Raw genomic sequence first — 23,187 nt, 5'->3', positions numbered from 1 at the left:
TTGGGGTACTTCATCATGATATCGTATGACGTATATCATTATCAACAGACGGTTTTACCATTTACAATATTCTACGTAAGTTAAAGTAAATTTAAGAAAATATCGATTATGTGCGTAGAAAACTTCGTACGTGCGGTTTACGATCATTTGCCATCATTTTTATATGTTATTATAGGTTTTATGTCACAAAGAACCTCCAATTGAGAACACAGTTGCCCACATGATAAGCGGTGGGCACTACCCTTAAAAACCCACTAAAACATATTATATAGAAACAAGCTAAAAGCATTACCTCAAAAGAGGATCGCTTACAATCGCCGCACTGTAAGAGTGCAATAAGTGGTGTCCGCTTATTGGTAGGAATGGGGAATAAGACTTGTTGAAAATATCATGAGTACTTCATTGACAGTTGCCATGGACTTCCTTGTAACCAACACGTTTTAAGACGCGACGCACACCAATTCAATTTGGCCAAGTGAGATCTTCTTGGGAGTGAATTAGATTTAGATTATAGCTCAGTGAAACAATTCTAGCGAAGATTATTTAAAAGGTTGCTATAATCAAATAATCTGACCTACCATATTCCTAATTGTTAATTACTTGAATCGAAGCACTTTTGTCAAATTCCGGCCAAGCTGTCCTACTGTCGTACGTCACAACTCACGAATCTCAAATCTGGTGCAACTTAAATTGATTTTTAAATTTAATATATTTGTATACATATAAAATACTCGCTGGCACGACGATGGGGAAGAATTTTATAGCATACCTTTGCAGTTCCGATTCATAGGAATATGATGTTTCGAACCCACTGGCACTAATCAATCATAAAATAATGGAATTTAAAAATGTTTGTGAAAGAATTCAGGATACAGTTGTTTACAATTCCCTAGAAAGAATTCCTGTTAAATGCAAACTTAAAATTTGGAAGCCATCTGGAGTTTATGATAAGGAAAATATCGCACGAGATAATGAAATCGCGAAATATAACGGTTGGAACTGGAAGACTCAAGACACTATACAGCATCTTTGCAGACTTCAGGACGTAATATGTAATAGGCGAGTAACTACTTAAAAATTCCTGCAATAACCGGGTCCTGTTCACTTAGATATTTATAACGTAATTAATGATGCTTAACCCGAGTTCTTCCAGTTTTCTTGTTTATCGTGGTTTGCAACATTTTGATCTTTATTAAAATCTTTATTAAAATGATTTAACTTTTTAACTACTTTAACTTTTAACTACTATACCTTACGAGACATATTTAAAAGGTACAAAAGTCAGTGGTATTTTCAGACTATTATTGTTATTTTTCACGTATTTTCTTTAATTATGACTTTGTCGATTTACTATCAATATAGTAAGTTATAAATATGATACATGACGGTTGGACACGTTCCATTAGAAGTCAGCAAGCTCTGCTACTATAAGTATAATTTCATTTGCCACGGTGGTGAAATTTCGGGAGTAGTAGAGGATAACAAACACCGGCGGTCTTCCATAATTCCGTCTGGAGGATTGGAAGTCAAGTTAAAACAATTATTTTTGTAAAATAGAGAAATAAAAAAATCCCCAAATACCATGATTTAATTTGGGGGAAGAAATACGATGGTTTTCGGCAAAAAATCCCATATTTTCGTTCCCAAATCATTTAGGTCACCGGAATTATGTCGAATATATAAATATTTCTCGTAAGGTATAGACTACAATAGCGTAACGCGGATGGAAAAGCAAAAATCAGTTGCAGTTTGTGACTAAAGAAATGAAAAAGTTGTATATGATAAATAATAGTTCAACTGTATAATCTGAGAATCAGTTTTATGATGACAGAACCAAATATTTAGTCTACAACAAATTTAGTACAATTTTTGACTTAAATTAACCAAATATTAGGCGACTTAATTAACTGGCGTATAAATTAATAGCCAACTACGATTTTGGTAAATTATAAATACGTTAAATTTTGACAAAATTATTTTGATTATGACTTCACATGCTACTAAATGATTATCATCGGAAATCTATGTCTAAACGTTTTTTTAAAGTTTACTAAAATTATTAGGCAAAACTAAAATGTAGGTAACCAAATTTGTGCAGCCAAATTTGAAATTAAAATCACTAATGTTCCTAACGTAATATAATTATTATGGGATATAATAAAACTCTTGAAACTGAAACACACTTCCCCCGCGAACATGAGTAAAACACTAAAACAGGTAACTGAACAATTATTTCAGGAATCTTCCCGGTTATTACCTGATAACCCGGAGATAACACGTGACATATCACACGTGATATAAACCACAATGTTACTCTTCGTGGACATCGTTTGTATACGCAATTTATATCTTGACTTTGAGTGTGCCGGTGCCAACTCGTACGAACGTTAAATAGTTGGACTTTTAGACTCATAATTTAGCCCTACAAAGTCTAATAAAAGGTACAATTTTAATAGGGAGGATCACGTCATTGGAGTGGACCCCAGAAAACTTTCCCGGTAAAATTATGAAATTTGTCTAGCGTTGTAAGCTTAGTCAGCATGTTTTCTTCTACGATGTAACACAAATTTATACTCCCAGACTAAAAAGTTACAATATTTGACAGGTTTATTTAAAGTGTATTTTTAGTTAAATTTCATGAGCACGACTGCTTATACACTGCCTTTGCATCCAACTAAATATGCAACATAAATTGCCTTAAGCCACGTGCTAACCATCGAAATATAAAATCAAATCCTGTCTGGGATGTTTAACTACTACTAGGGCAGGAGACCCAATGATGATTAATCCTTTAAACATCTTGAAAGGCTGATACGGTCCCCACCCCCCAATGGGGACCCCATGTGTAATGTGTATGCTTCTATTAATATTATTACAAATATTTCTTTTTGCAGAATCTGAACTTTTTGTTTGTAATCCAATTTTTCCCACAAATTTTGTCAACGATAAACCAAAAATAATACTTTTTTTTTAAATGTCCCGATTTAAAAAAAATGTACGATTATCTAATTACATTAGATAAGGTCATGTTTTCGGCAAGTATCGGTTCAGGAATCACTCTGAACTGATGTAATTCAAACGGTAAAACGTCAATAATAAAACAATGCAGTAATCTGATTTTAAAGTGTTCGATCAGTTCATTACAAAGACCCACAAAATCATATCAAATAAACTTTCGTTCGGATTGTCAAAAATAAATTTTAAGGAATTTGATTGTTTTATAAATATAAAGTTATCCCACCTTAACTGACACGTAAATAAAAGTAACATTGCATGGTACGTGTTAACTTGGTAACATCATATTTCTGAATAAAATACTGAATTTGGTCACTGGGAAAACCACGCTAGGTCATACGTCCATGCCCGTTTAATTTCATAAGTTGTTCAATATTTATCGGGAATTCGACCGGCATGGTGCGACCTTAGGCTCAACTGATAAAGAGTCTTATATTACACTCTTGTACGATTTCCTAACTCTCATTTGTTAATTATTTTCCTCCTCACTTCGAATTCTACCTAACGTGATTTTGATTGGGTCAGAAACAAGAATAGCATGCTGCAATTTATTGAAACGGTTTGAAATATTAGGTATCCTTGGCAACATACTTTCTTAGACAGTTCACCATTATTATCCGTGATCTCATTTCACCTCTCAAAGGTATTCAGAGACGGAAGCTTTTGTCTTTGAACTAATGAACAAGGGGTGATAAAATCGTTTTGATTAAAATTTAACTCAGATAATAGACTCAGTGCAAGTAAGACGATTTCAGTGGCGTTTACATTTCCTTAATCTCCTTGTTGGTTTGGTCGGGTCCTCAAGGACACTATTGGACGTGATCTTTTCGAGGTAAGTAATCAATCGGTTAACTTTATTTTAAAATAATTTTTAGCGGCAGATGTAGTTGTTGAATGCTGCAGTGTCGAATCTTATCTTAATTTGGTTGATAATCTATTTAACCTTTGGTTACATTGTTATGCTGAACATGTATCCACTGGACTCGTATGTGGATGGTGTGGCACGAACAAGCACGTAAATATCAGGCTTGTCTGAATGTGAGAAAAACAATTTTCTATTTGATCCTTGTTAATTAAATATTAATATTTATACAGTGATCTTTTAGGCAACCTGATTGGTGGTGCGAAAAAGGTTTTGTTAACTGTCAGAGCCGAAAAGATGTCTCGAAATACTTCATTCCCTGCGATAATGGAACCATTCTGGATGGGGTTAGTTGATAATCATTTCGATTTACACCACTACCATTCTTGTCATCTTTGACATTTTGTTAACGCATTTTGCTTACCTTACCGGACTTTATAATTTGAACGAACATTAAATTAACTCTGGAGGCCCTATCGTTCATTTTTAATGTCCGTTCAAATAAAGTCTGTTTGTTTATAGTCCGTTCAAGTCAAAGTCCGTTCAAATTTGTTCCCAAAAATATTCCACCATGAGTATGAACTTATAGTTATTGTCAAGGATATGACTACTTTTTAATTTCGGTCAATATCAATTTCTATCATCGGACTAAATCATACCTTCATTCTAATAATACCCTCGCTTCCCTTGCGGGAAATATCGGCAAATTATCAGCTCTCATGCAGTGTCGATTTCATTTCATAGTTGATAGTGTCGGGTTTAATAGTCAGGTTTCGATATTTAACGTCAACTGTCAAATGCTAAAGTGCAAGAATTTGTCGCACCCCTAAATTGTGATATTTAAGTTAACTCGGAGACTTGAGAAGAGCCTTCTTTAATAATCAGGTTGATAATTTTAAATCGAATTGACAGGAGTTATGTCATAATTTGAGCGGAATATTGATGGCTAGAGCTATCGGTTAATACCACAATATTGCGAGAGCTGCCCAGAATCTGTCGTATCAGAGGTCGTAACCTCCTGGTTCAGGGACAATAGGATTTCGCGATTATTTTGGCCAAAATTCGCGATACCGCGATTTTTAACAAACTATACATTAAACTATACATAAAATTTGTCGCAAATAATGGGAAATTCAGTTCGATGACCATTGATCATGTCAACGGCAACGATTATTATCAGCGTTCACCAGAAAGCATGAATAAAATAACCTAATGCCAATGGTCAGCAGTGACGCAACTAGTAATGATAATTTAACAAAGATAATTTTACGGATTTTATATTCTGTAAAAACATAAGCAAACTGAATATAAAATAAAGTATAAATAAAAGAACAAAATTTCACTTTTAACATAAGATTCACCCTACATAAGGATAAAAGACAAAACCAACGAATATGCAGGCTGCAGCTCATAGTCATATAAAATCTTTGATATGAATGCTTTTTATATTGCTGAGAAGGAAGAAGCTCTGAAAACTTAATCACCATGAAATTACCCGCCGTATGGTTCTATAAAAAGTATGGATCCCACTGATCAACTACCTAACTTAAACTAGGCTACTACTCGGTTCTGGGGAAACCAGACGGTCACTTTAACAATATAGTCACCGGGATTTTAACGTGAAATTGTTCGAAAACATAACCCTAATAGAGTTATGACTATTATATTGGATGCTTCTCTTGAATTGATACACTTTAAAAAATGATTACACCTCGAGACGAATTCAAACTGTCTGGTTATCGTATTAAGTTAAATGTTTGCACTTGCACTTGCAGTAAATGAATCAAATAATTCTGCTGAATTATTGAAATGATGAGTTGAAATCCATGCTAAAGTGCAAAAATTTGTCGCACCCCTAAATTGTGATATTTAAGTTAACTCGGAGACTTGAGAAGAGCCTTCTTTAATAATCAGGTTGATAATTTTAAATCGAATTGACAGGAGTTATGTCATAATTTGAGCGGAATATTGATGGCTAGAGCTATCGGTTAATACCACAATATTGCGAGAGCTGCCCAGAATCTGACGTATCAGGGGTCGTATCCTCCTGGCTTTCCAGGGGGAACTGTTGCCAGGGGGAACTGTTGCCAGGGGGAATTACTGTTCAATTCAGTTGGATGACCATTGATCATGTCAACGGCAACAATTGTTATCAGCGTTCACCAGAAAGCATGAATTAAATAACCTAATGCCAATAACCTAATGCCAATGGTCAGCAGTGACGCAACTAGTAATGATAATTTAACAAAGATAATTTTACGGATTTTATATTCTGTAAAAACATAAGCAAACTGAATATAAAATAAAGTATAAATAAAAGAACAAAATTTCACTTTTAACATAAGATTCACCCTACATAAGGATAAAAGACAAAACCAACGAATATGCAGGCTGCAGCTCATAGTCATATAAAATCTTTGATATGAAGGCTTTTTATATTGCTGAGAAGGAAGAAGCTCTGAAAACTTAATCACCAATAAATTACCCGCCGTATGGTTCTATAAAAAGTATGGATCCCACTGATCAACTACCTAACTTAGACTAGGCAACACAGTAGTGCGCAATAGAAAACTCAGTTCGTGCTCCGAAACGGATTCTTTCACCGTCAGCCAAAACTGTGGCGGGAGAGGCTGTGCAACCTGTCCCCAACTGTTCAACTCCAACGAAGTTATCACTGTCAATGGTTTGGATTTAACTCTGGATTTCCGGTTGACATGTAAGGACAGCAATATAATTTATGTCGCCCAATGCCAAATTTGTAATAAACTTCCCCAGAGCCTAAAAGACGATACCTATTTCGGCCAAACGGTTTCTCCATTTCATATCAGAATGAATGGACACAGAAACAAGTTCAAAATTGATAATGAATTGTCATTTGAGAAGTCGGCACTTTCCATGCATTGTTTTCTAGCGCATAAATCTGATTTCACTATGGGAGTTTTTAAATTAGGTGTAGTAAGAAAAGTCCGACCAACAGCACTTGATAGAGAAGAGAGCATTCTTATTTCAAAATTTAGAACTAATATTTTTGGGTTAAATAGGATTGTAGTTACTCGCTGAATAATCTGTTATGCTCTGTTGTCCATTCTACCTAGCACATTGAGCTCTTTAATAAAGTTTCAGATTAAAATCTGTTTTAAATTTTCAAGTTGTTAACTTTTAAATTGCTTTCATTAGTCTAACCTAATTTTATTTTTATAGGCTAGTGATGTAAATATACGAAGAATTCACCTATATTTGTGCTGTCTTACTATGTGTCCAAACCAAATTAACTTAGACTAGGCTACTACTCGGTTCTGGGGAAACCAGACGGTCACTTAAACAATAGTCACCGGTATTTTAACGTGAAATTGTTCGAAAACATAACCCTAATAGAGTTATGACTATTATATTGGATGCTTCTCTTGAAATGATACACTTTTAAAAATGATTACACCTCGAATTCAAACTGTCTGGTTATCGTATTAAGTTAAATGTTTGCACTTGCAGTAAATGAACCAAATAATTCTGCTGAATTATTGAAATGATGAGTTGAAATCCATATACGAATGAAGTGGGCCACTATTGCACTACTTTGCTATTTTTCTGTCTCACTAGGTGGGGGTACGTGACATATAAATAGGGTGGAACATTTTAATTGGGCGAATGATTGATAGAATTTGTGACCCATCGTATGCAAAAGCTTTCCTCGAATAGTTTTGGCTTCGACAAGAATTGAAAATGCCCACGAATAAAGGTGTTATGAAAGTCAGTTTTTTAATATTTAACGTCAACTGTCAAACATGCTGAAATCCACGCTTAAATCGGGATATTGAAGTTAAATTGGAGACTCGAGAACAGCTCTTTAATAATCGAGATTGCTACCTTTAAGTGGAATTACCTTACTCGGGAATATTATGACTGGGATAAAGTGGTGGTTTTTGGAAAATTCCGCCATATTTTTCCCGGTCATTAATTTTCCCAGTCATAAATTAACCCGCTATAATGTTCCCGAGTAAGGTAAACTAATAGTAATACATTTTGATGCTTGGTGGGTTTTGGAAAATTCCGCCATATTTTTCCCGGTCATTAATTTTCCCAGTCATAAATTAACCCGCTATAATATTCCCGAGTAAGGTAACAGGAGTGGTGACTGATTTCGGAATTTCAGTCGAATAATGATGGCAAATGCAACCGGTTAGTACTATAATATTACAAGAGTAGCCCAGTAATCCCTGACACCTACCAAATTCACCGCATCGTCACTCCCGCCTGACGTGGCATAGCCCAATACAGTCACGGTCACGTGGCACAAACATTTGGTGCTGCTGTCTACTCAGACCGGAAGTAGCCTCATATTTTTAGAAATATGTTGCTGGTTGTTTGTCTTACCCTGCTTTCTCTACTAGGGCCAGCACTGAGCCTCACTGACAAAGAACTTGCAAGTTTTGTTCCTAAGACATCTCCAAGCGGGGCCAAATTACAAAGTCAGCTGTTCGCTGTTGACAACGAAGATGGCTCGGTAACAGTGACTACGAACGGTGTGCCATCACACGCTTTTGGAAGATTTGCCGACCCCGTTCGGGAGAGCTGGAACTCTTACACAATGTTCAAAGAACCCATAATGAGAGCTGAAGGGAAGGAGTTGACCTGTCTACCCTCGGGTCCTATTGGAATTTCAGTGTCAGGAGCCTATATTTACAGCTGGTGGCAGACTGGTAAAGGTTGTTTCTACGCTTCTGAACGTGAGGAGTTTGATGTGTGTAGGGGTACCACAGCTCCGGATAACACCTACCACTACCGCCAATATTCTCCCTGTGTACAGATGCCTGTTTGTGGAGGGGAATCCCCTATATACGGGGTAGCTCTGGACGGGATACCGATATTTGGTCCTATCGCAGAGAATGGTCGACAGCTGACTCGGATAGATCTGGACAAGTGTGGTGGGAGATACGACGACAGCGGGAGGTATAAGTATCACGTGACTATGGACCCTCCTTATTTTCCCTCCTGCTTCAGAGGCGAACTGAGAAAGGATCTAGGCCGACCTGTTGAGGATTTCACTTGCTCCTGTCCTTACGATGACTCCAAGATGGGTACAGTTGGTGGGGAGGTAGTTTGTGATTTTAAGGGGGATGTCAACATGCCAGCAGGGTGCGAAGATAAAATACCTCTTAATGCAACCATCAGTAGAAAATGGGAACAGATTCAAAGGACAATCGGGCTAGCTCCTTGCTGTCCATTTGGTGAGAAATGTGGACTGAGCTGTGAGACGGAGAAAGGAACTAAGGAGATTTGTCAGGTTGAAAAGCGCCAAGTCGGAGTCCTCACCAACCTACCCAAGGAAGTGTCCTGTTGGGAGGGCTGCTATGTGGACTGCTCAAAAACTGACGGTTGTAATTGTAAGAGGAAATGTAGGAGGCAGTGTATGGGAAGGAACGGGAGCAGTGATGGAAGGAAGAAGCGGGAAATTTTCGGGAAAGCAGGGAAGAAGACGGCAATGCGGGATGGTTGCAGTAGTAAAAAGAGGAAAAGTTCCTGATTACAAGACAACGGAACATTAATTAATTTGATAAACAAATGTTAAAAACTTAAGGTCTTATCAAAATGTGTCATCAATTTTCCGATAATAGTATCAAGGTAAATAACTAGTATAGTTGATTCATAAAAAATTAGAATCCAATCAATTTTGATGGATATTATCATAGCTATTATTATATTTAGGAATTGGGGTATCTATAAGTTTATTTAAGTTTTTCACCGAACAGTATGGTTATTGCTTATTGTTTTCAGATTATTAGTCATAAATATAGAGATGTAGAAAAACAATAAACTATTTCAAGCTTGATTTATGAATTAATATGCGTCCCTTGGAAGTTAACAAATAAAAATACCTCAAACGGATATTTTCGAAACATTTTCACATCTGGATAAATTCCACAAAAGCAGGATTTTTCGTTTCATCCTCAAAACAGATGTGGCCAAATTCAGTGACAGTATCATTAAAGGATGAGGGGACCTTAGAAAAAGTTTTTTTCTCGTGCAAATCCTTTTATTACATTAATCGTATAAACCACTTTAGTGAAATCCGCAAAGTTGTATTTCATTCGCGCGCCGAGATATCCCGCCAAAACAATTTGAACCTGTGACGTCAATTATGTGAGTTGCTCTGATCCGCGCATATAGAAATACAGGTAAAATGAGCGTGCGGGCCGACTAAATTACTAATTAAAAATACATTAACAATTTACGATACTAACGAGCCTATAACCAATGGAGAGGAGACTTTTTATGACCGGTTGAAAAAAGAATTATCACCCTACGATAACCATGAGCCGAGATACACCTGAAATAAGATTGAAGTCACACAGAAAGGCATGTAAATTATGTATAGTTATAGCTCCCAACGTAACACCTAGCAACTCCCTGTATCGTACCACAGTTGATATATCAACATGTCATATCAACACAACACGGTCCTAATAAAAATGGATCGGGTAGGTATGAAATGCATGTCTTCAATCCAGTCGGACAAGCACCAAGCACCAAGCTTTTAAGTTCTAACTCACTATGTGACACTACTTATAACGTAAGCAAGATTTGCAACTATCACACCAAGCAATATTATACCAAGCATAGCAGACGAACACATCCACATTCGTTACGCTTTACACTCAAGTCACAGCAAACTAAAACGGTAAATTATAAATGAGTGTACAACTAAAGGCTGGTACACGCCGCATTGTCAAACCGCACGTGCGCACTCAGATAGGACTAGAGGCGCCAAGGGCCAGCTAGTAAAATGTCTTCTACTACATCATACATTCAATCGATTTTTAGATCTTTATTCTTGTATGAAGAAATATGCCGATTTTTAATTGTGTCCATATCGGGTTTCAAACAAGTCAAAACAAAATAGCAGTTTGTGGTTTAGTTAGCGGATGCTACTTATCTTAGCTATTTATAAATAGAAATACCTACTACAACTACAAGAAAGCCTTTCTGAGTTACATTTAACTATCAGTATCAAGGAGAATTATTCGTAACTTAGATCTTGACTAATTCAGTGCAACCAAAGATACCGCTCTCGCAAACGCCAAAGGTAACACGACGCGACGTAATTAAAACAGCACAGAACAAAATGCTGACACAAGCGAAGGGTGCGCGCGCACGTTGGTCTTAACACATAAGTGACGTCACAGCCCAAAATTGCTATCAGCCAATAGGAGCGCGGCGTGATATTGCACGAATTATCGATTTCACAGTCCGGCGTATTTTTTGATTCTACACACTTTCACAGGACTTAAACGCGAATATTTGGAAGTAAATTCTAAGGTCCCCTCATCCTTTAATTTAACCGGGTGATACAGCAACCGACACTGATAAAATTGTAAAACACAATGTAAACAATGTTAACACGAGTTGTGCTAACACAGATATAATGACAATGTTGGAATACTGTAATAAATGGGAGAGGAAGGGTGTCCATGTAGATTGTAGCTGAATGTTGATGAAATAGTTGAACTTTATAAGCTAACCTTGTTCAAATGATTAGTTGCACTTGCTGGACGGGTATTTGTTCATTAATCAAACTTGTAGCTCACCACGGGTCCAGATTAAAACTTAAGGGGGCATACACCAAAACAGTGGTTTATGCCGTCCAGACCAAATGACCTCATAGGCAGTTCAGTGATCTTCTAGCGCACCGTTTCCACACCAAAAAAAATCATTTTGAGAATACCTATTTTTTGTAATCGAGCATTTCCTGGTTAAGAGTGCAATTTTCGGGAAAAAAAGCTTTGCAGATAAAAAATCACATTTTCTCCCATAACTTCAAAGGGAAGCATTTTAGGGTGTTTTGTTGTTCATAACTCATATATAAATGTGTTAGTTGCGGTTATTTTGCACCCTTCAAAAGTCACTAGCACATTCCTATCAAAATTTTAGAAAAATCAGTAAATATTAAAAACGAAAAATGTGCCTAAATTTGTTGTTTGGCTTTGAGGTCCAATAGATCTGAAGATAAATGAGTAAAAACATTTTTGAGGGCATCAAAAACTGCGCCAGAATTCAGAGAACAATTTGATGTCGAGCATCAAATCAATCCGATCTTCCCTGACTGACTTTTTGTTAAGATAAGCCTGAAAAGGACAATTTTAGCTTTTTGACTTTAACAAGAATTTCGCCGCGGTTAAACCACGCACGATCAATTTTCCCTACCATGTACCATTAATTCTTTTGAGTGAAAAGTGTGACTGGAAAAAAAGTGCACCATATTTACATACTATGTTTTTTATAAATAAGTGGGATTCGTGCATGGTAAAAATTGACGATTTATTTGACCAATGCAGCGCCGCGCATCAACAATAAATGAATCCAGAAAATTGCGGAAAATAACTTTGCGAAGGAGGAATTTCACTGCAATTAATTAACACATGGCTAGCGTCGCGCGCAGCATAACAGATGCTTCCTATACACTTAATTATAGGGGAGTGGTCTATATTGCGAAGGAGCAGACTTTTGTCGTCATCGCAGGTCCAACGGGCCACTTTATATATCCAAACCCGATTACTTATTTCCTACGATCTTTTTGCCTTCGGCAAGAGTAGGGAAAAAAATTTATAACACACCAGCCTTTTTAGATACGATATCAAGATTTTACACACACCTTGAAATAGATGTGAATAAACGGCGAGCAAAATTTCAACCCGATACCTCAAGAAATGATTAACTTATAGCGTCTCAACCAAAAAATTATTTTTTCCGAAAATTGCACTCTTAACCAGGAAATACTCGATTACAAAAATAGGTATTCTCAAAATAATTTTTTTTGGTGTGGAAACGGTGCGCTAGAAGGTCACTGAACTGCCTATGAGGTCATTTGGTCTGGACAGGTTTGGTGTATGCCTCCTTAAATGTATGACTGGAGCGACTTTTCTGATCCACAATACCGAACAAATATATGACTACTAAATACTTAAATTAAATGCCCCACGAAAAACCTCACCGAACCTCCACGCGGTGTGGGGTGGGTGGCTCGAACGGGAGGTGCATGGGTGTTTCTAACCTATGCAAAGGAAGGGACTAGCCATCTCTACAACAAAGGAAAGGCTCTAATAGCCTCTACTAACCTTAGAACCGCAGCATAACCACTTTTCCCACAGGCAAATAACACCTTCCGCAGGAAACTATAACACGCTCACAGGCTCCCACATGACGTGTAACCCCAGGATTTGGTTTTGGATCGGACACTCAAAACAACGATAGAGGAGCGGTCTACACGCTCACAGGCTACCATGTCTCGTGTTACCCCAGGATTTAACACGCTCACAGGCTACCAGTACCACGTCTCGTGTAACCCTAGGACTCTAACACTTAACAGACTCTAACACGCTCACAGGCTTCCACGTCTCGTGTACCCTAGGATTTGGTTTTGGATCGGACACTCAAAACAACGATAGAAGAGCGGCCTACAGTGACGTTACAGGAACATTGCATACTCCTAGGAGTTGCACGTAGTAGGCCATGACCTCCCCTGGAAGTCCCTGTCTCTCCGTCGTTAACCCGGCGGGGTTGCACCAGTGGCGGTGGTAACAGAACTTCAAGACATATCTATGTTTAATATATTTATGGTATAAAATTTGGGAGTCTCTCTCTCTCCGGCAGCAGGAGTTGGAGAAAGTCCACCGTAAGGACTAAGGAAGGCTTACTGTCGACGCCGACCAATCAAAAGAAGACTTAAATTAAATATCAAACTGTTTTTATATGGAAACGCCTTCATCATTATTATCGAGTATACCAAACATAGTAGTACCAAGTTATGATTATATATGCAGTAAGTAGAAACACCTTAAAATTTGAATTTGCTCATGATTTATTGTCGTGCCGTACAAGAGTTTTCGTGTTTACTAAATTACAATTTAACCTGACAGTTTAATACATGACAACTGCACCACAAAAATTAAAGCTCCCTTTTCGGAAACAGTTGAATATTAGATTTGTAAACGCACCAAATTGTTGTTCGAATGTTTATATATTCGATATCTTAATGGACCTGGAAGAATATGAATGATTCGTATTCGGAAGGTCCCCTAGTTAGGTATCGTTGGTAAGAGAGTTTGCTTGAAAAATGAGTTACTCATCCTTAAAAGCAAATAAATGTCAAACATTCGGCGACATGAGCGACATGAGCGACATGAGCGTGACGAGAATTAACAATCAGCTTGTTTACCTGTGACTTTTAAATCTCGGCAATGTTATATTAATGAGATCAGTATTTATATTAAAGTTTGCGAGAAATACACTTAAAATAAAATATCATAATTTGACTTCGTGGGATGAAGCACATGATAATGAAGGGTTACACGTGTCTTTGCCGTGATATTTGATTGGATGGTTATTGGTTGACACTTGACTGGGCAAGTTTTACAGACAAGTGCTAAAAGCATGAGACTTTATATCGTTCTTAATTGCTTACCTGTTTTGTATAATGGTGCAATTAAGAGCCAACTTCAGCAAAATTAAAATAAAGATTGATGAAATTTGTAAGTAAAATTATTTTATAAATTTAGGTAAAGTTAGAAAACGGGAGCGAGAACTACTTTTTGGTTTACTTCAAGCTGGTATGTAAAGATGATCACTTCGACTTGAACCTTCCACTAGCAAGCTCATGTTTCTTCCTTGGTGCTTCATTCGGTTGGTAAGATTTAACATTTGCACTTAGTATTATCTGTAAATGCTTACGTCACATCATTAAAAGAGTCGTAAGCGTCTAGTCGCAAATAAAATTCAAAAAATCTGCAAAGATTTATTTGATATTTCTGGTACCATTTACATGAGATCACATTATAAGCGGTATTAATAATATTCATCAAAGAACAGCAGTAGTCTGCTGGGTTAGTTTACCGCAGAATGATTGTACCGGTACAGATCTATTAAACACATTTAATCATGTCAGCTATAGAAACACGTGACTTATATTCATAATGAACTATCCTCACCTCTGTACGGTAAAAATCATTGATTAATTTGCTTGCACACATGCGCTGCACCACTTTAATCTGATTTCACATCAGCCTAATATTGAGGGTTACTATGAATTAATACTATGAATTTACTATGAATTTGTGGGTCTATAACACAACCATTTTCATTCTGACCCCTTAACGCATGCTCCGTGTGAGGTTGCATTTCCTCGATTTCATATTCAAATTGAAAATACTCCCGTCAAGTTATTGGGTAGCCCTAAATCTTGATATTCAAAACGTACAGGAGGATGTTTGCTGGGGATACTATCGGACACGAAAGGAAGAAGGTTCACGGTGGTGGTGTCACTAGTTGGTGCTCTTATCTCCTCCCTCCTCACTGTATTTACTCCTCTCATTGAGATATATTTACTGGGACGGTTCTTCGATGGGGTGTTTTTTGGAGGCTATTACATTCACTCCTTCATCATCTCCATCGAATATTCTAGACCAGGTGAGACTTCTTTGGAGAAAGTTACTTTGACGAAACTTTATTTCGAGGAACTATTTGATGTGGCCTCGAAACATTTTTTTGCAATAACGTTTAATTAGTAATTACCTTTCATAAAAATGAAAATATAACTAGGGGTGGTTTCAAATTTAATGGTGATCATGAAGTCGAACAAATTTAAACTGGAATACATCGAGCTGATAAAGTAAATAGGGTAAATAGTGACATCAATGGTGATGAGTCACGAGAAGTTGATGCCGTTGCATTCATTGACAACCTCCCTTCATAATAACAATAACAGGGGTAGAATCTTCCAAGGTTGGTGACAAATAATCCTGAAATAACTCTAAACCCAGTCGGAGTCGGTATGTTCCATTAATCCTTATTGGATATTATTATTCCGCTATTCGCATGACCATGAACTGCAATGTAGGATATTGCAACTCTTGCACAATGTTCAAATTTCAATCTAGATTGAGACATGCATAATTCGGACCATTTTTAATAGTAATGCACACGTGGTACTAGTACTACTACTAGTAGTAGTGTAGTGTCTTCAGAATTCCTCAGAACTACGGACGCCTAGAAAGAAATAATTCGGTTGAATTAAAGTGACTTTTATGCAACTATATAATAAGTGACATTGACAATCGTGAACATTTTTGTAGTTGAAATTTCTACGCCTATCGTTTATATTGTACCTTATTCCTGAAGTTGGAATTTATTGGGATGATATTGATACTATTATAAAACTATGTCTCAAAGTATGGCGGTACAATAAATCTGGGTATTTGGGCGAAGAGTCTCACTATAAGCTTCGACCCCCAGGAAATTTCAACTACAAAACCTTTGCAAGCTGACGTCCAATACATGCGGCAAAGAGATTTTGAAAAGTATATTGTAATAGTGTAATGCTGTTGCTGAGAATCAATCGAGTATTTACATCTTCCGGTGTGAAGTCTTTTAAACGCAGTCGATGGTTAGATTGTAATAAAGTGGTTACTATTATATCAAATAATATCCCGTAAAGATTAAAGAAAATACAAGAATATCGCAATTGTAGAACTTTTAAATGGTAAAGTTTAACTCGATATTCAATTCGTAAAACGCGTTCACAACAGACAAATTAATGAATGACTCTCATTCCCAATTCCCATAAAAGTGCAGGCATTTAGACTTAACTAAACGAAAAAGGAACTTCAGAGATAAAAGTTACTATCTGGTTTCAGGTGCAAGCGTTCCTTTATTAAAATCTGAAAGAGCGACTACGGCTGCAATCAATTTTCTGGGGTCACTCCCAAAATTGACTGTATAAGAGCTTTGAAATAGATCACATGGTTCGATCGGTGTGAAATCAGAAAGACGTGGTAAAATCTCAAGCTTAATCGATGTTGTCGTCTCAAACCAACACAGAGCGGCTTAGGTATAATATTGAATTGGATTTGTAGACCTCTGGGCCGCTCCAACTAATCGAAGGTGCTAATGCAACACTAATACCATCATGATCAAGTTAGATAACATCTAGACTTGATTTGGGGCGCTACCCTATTCCCCAATCAGATTTAACACTACAAATAATATTTGTTATGGTATATTTCCCCGCATTAAACAATCCGTCAATCCATCTTGCAGTCTCAAAGGTACAAGGTTGTAATTCAAAGTTTAATTACGTAACCTATAAACATCAAAGTGTGGTGGGCAGTATTTTTTCTGCTAGAGGCCGCTCCTACTAAATCGCTCGCCCAAATTTTAAGAAAATTCTTGTGAAAAGGCCCTTTAGGCATGACCGTGATCTGGATCGGTGTATTTTTGGACGCTGATTCCGAATCAGTGAATCACCCCCCATGACGTAGGGTTAAAATGCTTCCCTGGAGAGTTATGGGCAAAAACCGTTTTGGTCACGTGACACGCTAGTAAAACGTGAATTCGATTATTTAGGGCTCGGGTTAGGGTTAGGGTTGTGGTTAAGATTATGGATAGCTTCGGGGTTATGGTTAGGGTTAGGGTTGGGATTAGGGTTTATGTAAAACCGTTTTGTACGGCTGCAAAACCAAAAAAACCAAAGTCACGTGAAATTTTTGGGCGAGCGATTTAGTAAGAGCCGCTAGAGGCGGTACAAAATTAAAAACAAATGATTGATTGGTTTAAATATACGGGGGGGGGGGGGGGGGGGAATGTAATTGCACATTGATATCAGCATGATATCATCACACAAACAGGAAGGTTTTAACTATGCATGTGCATATATGACCAAGACTAACGCGCGTCACGAACATCAAACATGGTAAGAGCTAATTAATTTAGAAGTTTTTTTAATTCTGTAGAATATTCCTACAGCTAAATGGACCGTGATTTGTAGTTAAGTTTTATATTTTTTAAACAATTGAACTCAGTTTTCGGCTAAACTCAATTACGCAACCTTATAACTATTAGCCCTAATTTTGAAATTGGGCGGACCAAACTTGTATCACGTTGCGACCCCCACGGTCGTTTCACTATGGTCCCCCTTTATCGTCCTGACGATACAGGGGGAGCCGCGCACTTCGTGCGCGGCGGGTCATACAACGTATGACAAGACCAAACTGTGTGAGATTGTAGCAAAGAACGGCCGCCGACGATTGGGCGACATCTGTCTGACAGCGACATCTGTCCGACAGCCGAATTAGGGATTTCGGACAGATGTCACTGTCGGACATGAGTCGTTTTTGGCGACATCTGTCCGAATTTCGGATCATATTGTAATTTCGGTTCACATTCGTATTTCACAAGCTCACGGGTAATCTCGTGACGTTGCTCCCATTGTTCTAATGCTGATGTGACCCATTGAGATCTGATCCATCGATACGTGATTGACTATTTGAGGACAGGATCGTGCTAGCTGTACACTAACAAGCTGTAACAAGCTGTCGAGTGTCGATGACATCACAGGACACACTACACAGCCTACATGAGTAAGACAGCGGTATGGAGATCAGTTATCGCAACCTGCAATCTTCAGTTTATCCCTGGACGCAAACTCGGAGATTGCCTACGTACGATCGACAACTAGTGATTCGTGAACTTCAGAGAATTGTAGATGATTACAACAACTACAGCAACCTTAAGGATTTCCTAAAAGCTATTGGAAATTTGACTATGCCTTAGATTTGATTCTTTGATATTGTATTTTATTGAATTAATTTATATAAAATTTATATAAATTTAAACTATTGTCCAATTTATCGACATCAAATGAAAATAAACTATGGTACTGGTGTAAACTACGGCTCAGATCATATCTCAAATTGGAAATGTTACGTATACAAATTAGCAAGTAAAAGTTCAGATCATGTTTCTATTGGAAATATGTCGTATTGAAATCAGATCACAATTTCGGACATTTTTTCTGGTACCCTGGGTCGGACAGATTTCGCTGTCGGACAGATGTCGCTGTCGGACAGGAGTCGTGTTACCGCCGCGGACCATGTGCCAAGAATTTAATTCAAGACTTTAGTGCCATTGAGAACTTAAAACGTTCATTGAAACTAAGGATTGAACACAGTGAGCAGCTGTAATCATGTGAGCAGACAAAATTATGATTAGGTAACGACCAAACCAAAAAGTTTTTGCCGAAAACAGTCGAAACCCGAACCGAACCAAAATTTCGGTCGTTTCCTGGTCATAATTGAGGGTAGATGGCATTTTGCTCAAATAAGGGTGGTTCAAATTAGGTCAGCTTCAGATAAGGTACCTACCAGATCAGTAGATCAGACTTCTAAATAGTCATCGTTTACAATTCGAACATGGCTGCAGGTTTGAAATTAAGTAAGTTTGTTTTCGTATGAACTTGTGAATGACAACCGTTAAAGGATATTGCTAAAGATTATTATTATTTAACCAAACTGTTGCTTTATATTTTAATTTAACATTCTATTTATATCCGTTGCTCTAACCAGAGCCCTTTCGCTTGCAGTAGCGCGCGACCGCCGAAACAAGAGTGTCATGCAGTACGCGTAGACACATGGCTACGTGAATTATATCCGTATTCCTCATGTTCAATTCAGATAGACGGTGCTACTGTGTTCTCAGCTACTTTGTTATGTGGGGACCTGCCATGGTCCTAATGCTCCTCCTTGCCGGACTCCTACGTCATCATACGTAAGCTAATACATGTATCTTACTTTGATACTCAGATAGCTGATATGATTTTGCATATTTAAGTATTTTAAGTGGGGAAGATGTTTAAAGTAGAATTATCTTTTGCTGGTTCATGTTATTTAACTTCTTTTTTTTCCTTCAGATTTAACGCATCCTGTTCGTTGATTATACTTATAGTACACAACTTTCTTCATTGTTCAATAGTTCAATTCACAACAAATCTTGTGCAAACTATAATAGTGCACCGTTTAGAATTGGCGGTTGAGATCTTAGTTAATCATATTAGAGGACCACGTCGTATGTGTAAGGCTCGGAACTCCCCACAAACAGGTCCGGTAATGATTGGATTGATTTTGATGTGTATTGTGACTGACAGTGACTCAACTTTCTGAGAATCCTCTGAAAAACGGCCAATTTTAAATCGTTGCATCATAGTTGACATCACTTGCAGGAACACTTATACATCCCCTAAGTTACCTTACCTAGTTACCTACCTACCTACCTACCTAGTTACCTACCTAGTTACCTACCTGGTTACCTACCTACCTACCTACCTAGTTACCTACCTGCTTACCTACCTAGTTACCTACCTACCTACCTACCTAGTTACCTACCTAGTTACCTACCTGGTTACCTACCTGGTTACCTACCTGGTTACCTACCTAGTTACCTACCTACCTACCTACCTAGTTACCTACCTAGTTACCTACCTGGTTACCTACCTAGTTACCTACCTAGTTACCTACCTAGTTACCTACCTAGTTACCTACCTAGTTACCTACCTACCTACCTACCTAGTTACCTACCTAGTTACCTACCTAGTTACCTACCTAGTTACCTACCTAGTTACCTACCTAGTTACCTACCTAGTTACCTACCTAGTTACCTACCTACCTACCTACCTAGTTACCTACCTAGTTACCTACCTAGTTACCTACCTAGTTACCTACCTACCTACCTAGTTACCTACCTAGTTACCTACCTAGTTACCTACCTAGTTACCTACCTAGTTACCTACCTAGTTACCTACCTAGTTACCTACCTAGTTACCTACCTACCTACCTACCTACCTACCTACCTAGTTACCTACCTAGTTACCTACCTAGTTACCTACCTAGTTACCTACCTACCTACCTACCTAGTTACCTACCTAGTTACCTACCTAGTTACCTACCTAGTTACCTACCTAGTTACCTACCTAGTTACCTACCTAGTTACCTACCTAGTTACCTACCTACCTACCTACCTAGTTACCTACCTGGTTACCTACCTAGTTACCTACCTAGTTACCTACCTACCTACCTACCTAGTTACCTACCTAGTTACCTACCTAGTTACCTACCTAGTTACCTACCTACCTACCTACCTACCTACCTAGTTACCTACCTACCTACCTACCTAGTTACCTACCTAGTTACCTACCTAGTTACCTACCTAGTTACCTACCTAGTTACCTACCTGGTTACCTGCCTACCTACCTAGTTACCTACCTAGTTACCTACCTGGTTACCTGCCTACCTACCTACCTAGTTACCTACCTACCTACCTACCTAGTTACATACCTAGTTACCTACCTAGTTACCTACCTAGTTACCTACCTAGTTACCTACCTACCTACCTAGTTACCTAGTTACCTACCTAGTTACCTACCTACCTACCTACCTAGTTACATACCTAGTTACCTACCTGGTTACCTACCTAGTTACCTACCTGGTTACCTACCTGGTTACCTACCTAGTTACCCCTTAGTAAACACTTCTCAGAATATACCAGGTATACATTTTGACAGCTCATATCTCACCCCCAGGTGGCAGATACAAGCCCTCATAAGCTCACTGTTAATTCTCCTCCTTCTCATCTCCAACCTGTGTCTTGGTGTGGAGAGTGCAGCGTGGACCTTCAGTGGTACAACAAAACGCCACCGTGAGAAGTATGGCAGCCTTATCAAATCTATCGCCAAGGTTGGCACCTGCAGACTTCTCTGTATCATGATTTGCACTTTCCTCTGTCATTTGCAGTTTCTTCTGACATCTTCAAACGATATAACTTGATTCGTATAACCAAGCGATCGATTTCAACTTAACTATCCTATTCGTATTAATACTTACAGTTACAGTTTAAACTGATGAATTTCAGTGAGTTTTGTGGAATGAAGAAAGTTTATAATCCCCCGTTATTAACTCAGATAATCAAGATGGAAGTGGCAAGTGTTCCCAACGACCGTTTTCACAGATCTCAGTCTACCCAAAGTTTACAAGATGTGCTGAGAGGTCCCCGATACAAGAAATACAGACAGTCCGTCCTCTCACTGCTCTACATTTGGTAACAAATCATAAGTGATATATTGTCATAATGATTTATATCTTTTGGCTTATTATCGGAGGAACTCAGGTTCAGATCTCAGAATCAGCGGATAAAGATTAGAGAGAGGCAGTAAAAATCTACAAAACGTGCGAACTAAGCAATTCAGTATGAATGAAAGTTTTAATCGAGAGTCTAATAATTTAACTTACTGGAATTTTACCCAGGTTTATAACAGCAGTGGCATACTATCTGAGTTACTACGAAGCCTTCTTCAAGCAGAGTCCCAAGGATCTAGGAGTCCCGGTTTCTACCCTAATCCTCATATCAGCCGGAAGCAACCTTACCGGATTTCTACTCAGTATAGTCCTAGCTCGTTGCCTCTCCCGCCGTCACGCCCTATTTATTGTAACCCTCGCTGCTGCTGCCTCCTCCTTCGGTCTTATCGCTCGCAACAAATACTCCGACTTTGTGCTGTTGTTGATTGGTAAAATAGTCACCAGTGCTCTGTTTGCCCTGGTGTATCTTGTAACTGTGGAGCTAGCCCCAACTCCGGCCCGGGGCCTTGTAGTGGGTCTTTGTTTTGGAATGTCCCGTTTGGGGGCCACATTGGCCCCACATGTCAACTACATCGCAGATATTTTAGATGCTTTACCCCAGGTTACCGTGGGGACTGCGCTTCTTACTTGTTTCATCGCAGCCTGGACTTTACCGGAAACAAAAGACATACAACTTTTACATGATCTTTATCAGACTAAGGATATTCAGAGGCATCTCAACAGATATAGAGCTAGAGATCTTTCCAAATCTCTAGAGAGCTCTATTTAGCTAACAGAACGTTTTCAGACTACCAGTATTGGAGAGTATTGATTGAACTTCACATTTATTATATTAATCTGATTAAGTCTCATTTTATGATTCTTTGAAAAATTTGTGATTGTTTTTGATGATGTAAAATCATTCGACCGAACTCTGAACTGAAAAAATCCGAAATTTTTAAAAAAGAATCTTATTTTTATTAAATTTACCAGATTTTGTTTTTTACGGTGTATGTAAAATTTACATACACCGTAAAAAACAAAATGTACAGTATGAGTAAATTCTTGTACTATAACCTTATAACCACTCGAATCATTTCAGTTTAACTCTGTTATCTGTAAGTGTAAAAGTAATATGACACGGTATATTTTAAACAAATATTAACCACGCGGCCAACCTATGTTCAGTTCATGAACTTTGTTATTGAACAAAACATTGCTGTTTAACTTGTGCTAACTTTGACGCATCATATGATCAACGAACTACTATAGTGCTACTCAAACGCTTATTTTACAAAATAATGTCAAACAAACATCATTGTGGATGATTATTTAGAAGATGCTAATAGTTCTGACACAGTTTGAGTTACAGTAATGACA

At 37.9% G+C, this 23,187-nt stretch overlaps 1 protein-coding gene across 2 annotated transcripts; it reads left to right on the top strand.

Moving 5' to 3' along the window:
* The first annotated feature begins 3,629 nt into the window (after positions 1–3,629).
* Positions 3,630–22,737, top strand: LOC134812932 (solute carrier family 22 member 16-like). 2 transcript variants are annotated; one of them, XM_063820540.1, is made up of 8 exons: positions 3,630–3,847; positions 4,122–4,224; positions 14,428–14,551; positions 15,128–15,334; positions 19,375–19,468; positions 21,276–21,429; positions 21,654–21,790; positions 21,997–22,737. In XM_063820540.1, the coding sequence occupies exons 5-8, from the start codon at positions 19,410–19,412 to the stop codon at positions 22,595–22,597; spliced, it is 951 nt and encodes a 316-aa protein (XP_063676610.1). In that variant the 5' UTR covers positions 3,630–3,847; positions 4,122–4,224; positions 14,428–14,551; positions 15,128–15,334; positions 19,375–19,409; the 3' UTR covers positions 22,598–22,737. The 2 variants fall into 2 exon arrangements, with proteins under 2 accessions (XP_063676610.1, XP_063676611.1); XM_063820541.1 differs by having other exon boundaries at positions 14,428–14,555.
* The last annotated feature ends 450 nt before the right edge of the window (positions 22,738–23,187 follow it).

This window comes from Bolinopsis microptera, chromosome 3 (assembly GCF_026151205.1).
Source record: "Bolinopsis microptera isolate Bmic1 chromosome 3, MBARI_Bmic_1.0, whole genome shotgun sequence".
In the NCBI taxonomy this organism is placed as follows: domain Eukaryota; kingdom Metazoa; phylum Ctenophora; class Tentaculata; order Lobata; family Bolinopsidae; genus Bolinopsis; species Bolinopsis microptera.
This window is presented reverse-complemented; position numbering and strand designations above follow the sequence as displayed.

Coding starts and splice junctions, on each gene's coding strand:
- LOC134812932 (XM_063820540.1), top strand. CDS start 19,410: ATGTGGGGACCTGCCATGGTCCTAATGCTCCTCCTTGCCGGACTCCTA. Junction 19,469..21,275: donor GGACTCCTACGTCATCATAC/GTAAGCTAATAC, acceptor TCTCACCCCCAG/GTGGCAGATACAAGCCCTCA. Junction 21,791..21,996: donor CTCTCACTGCTCTACATTTG/GTAACAAATCAT, acceptor AATTTTACCCAG/GTTTATAACAGCAGTGGCAT.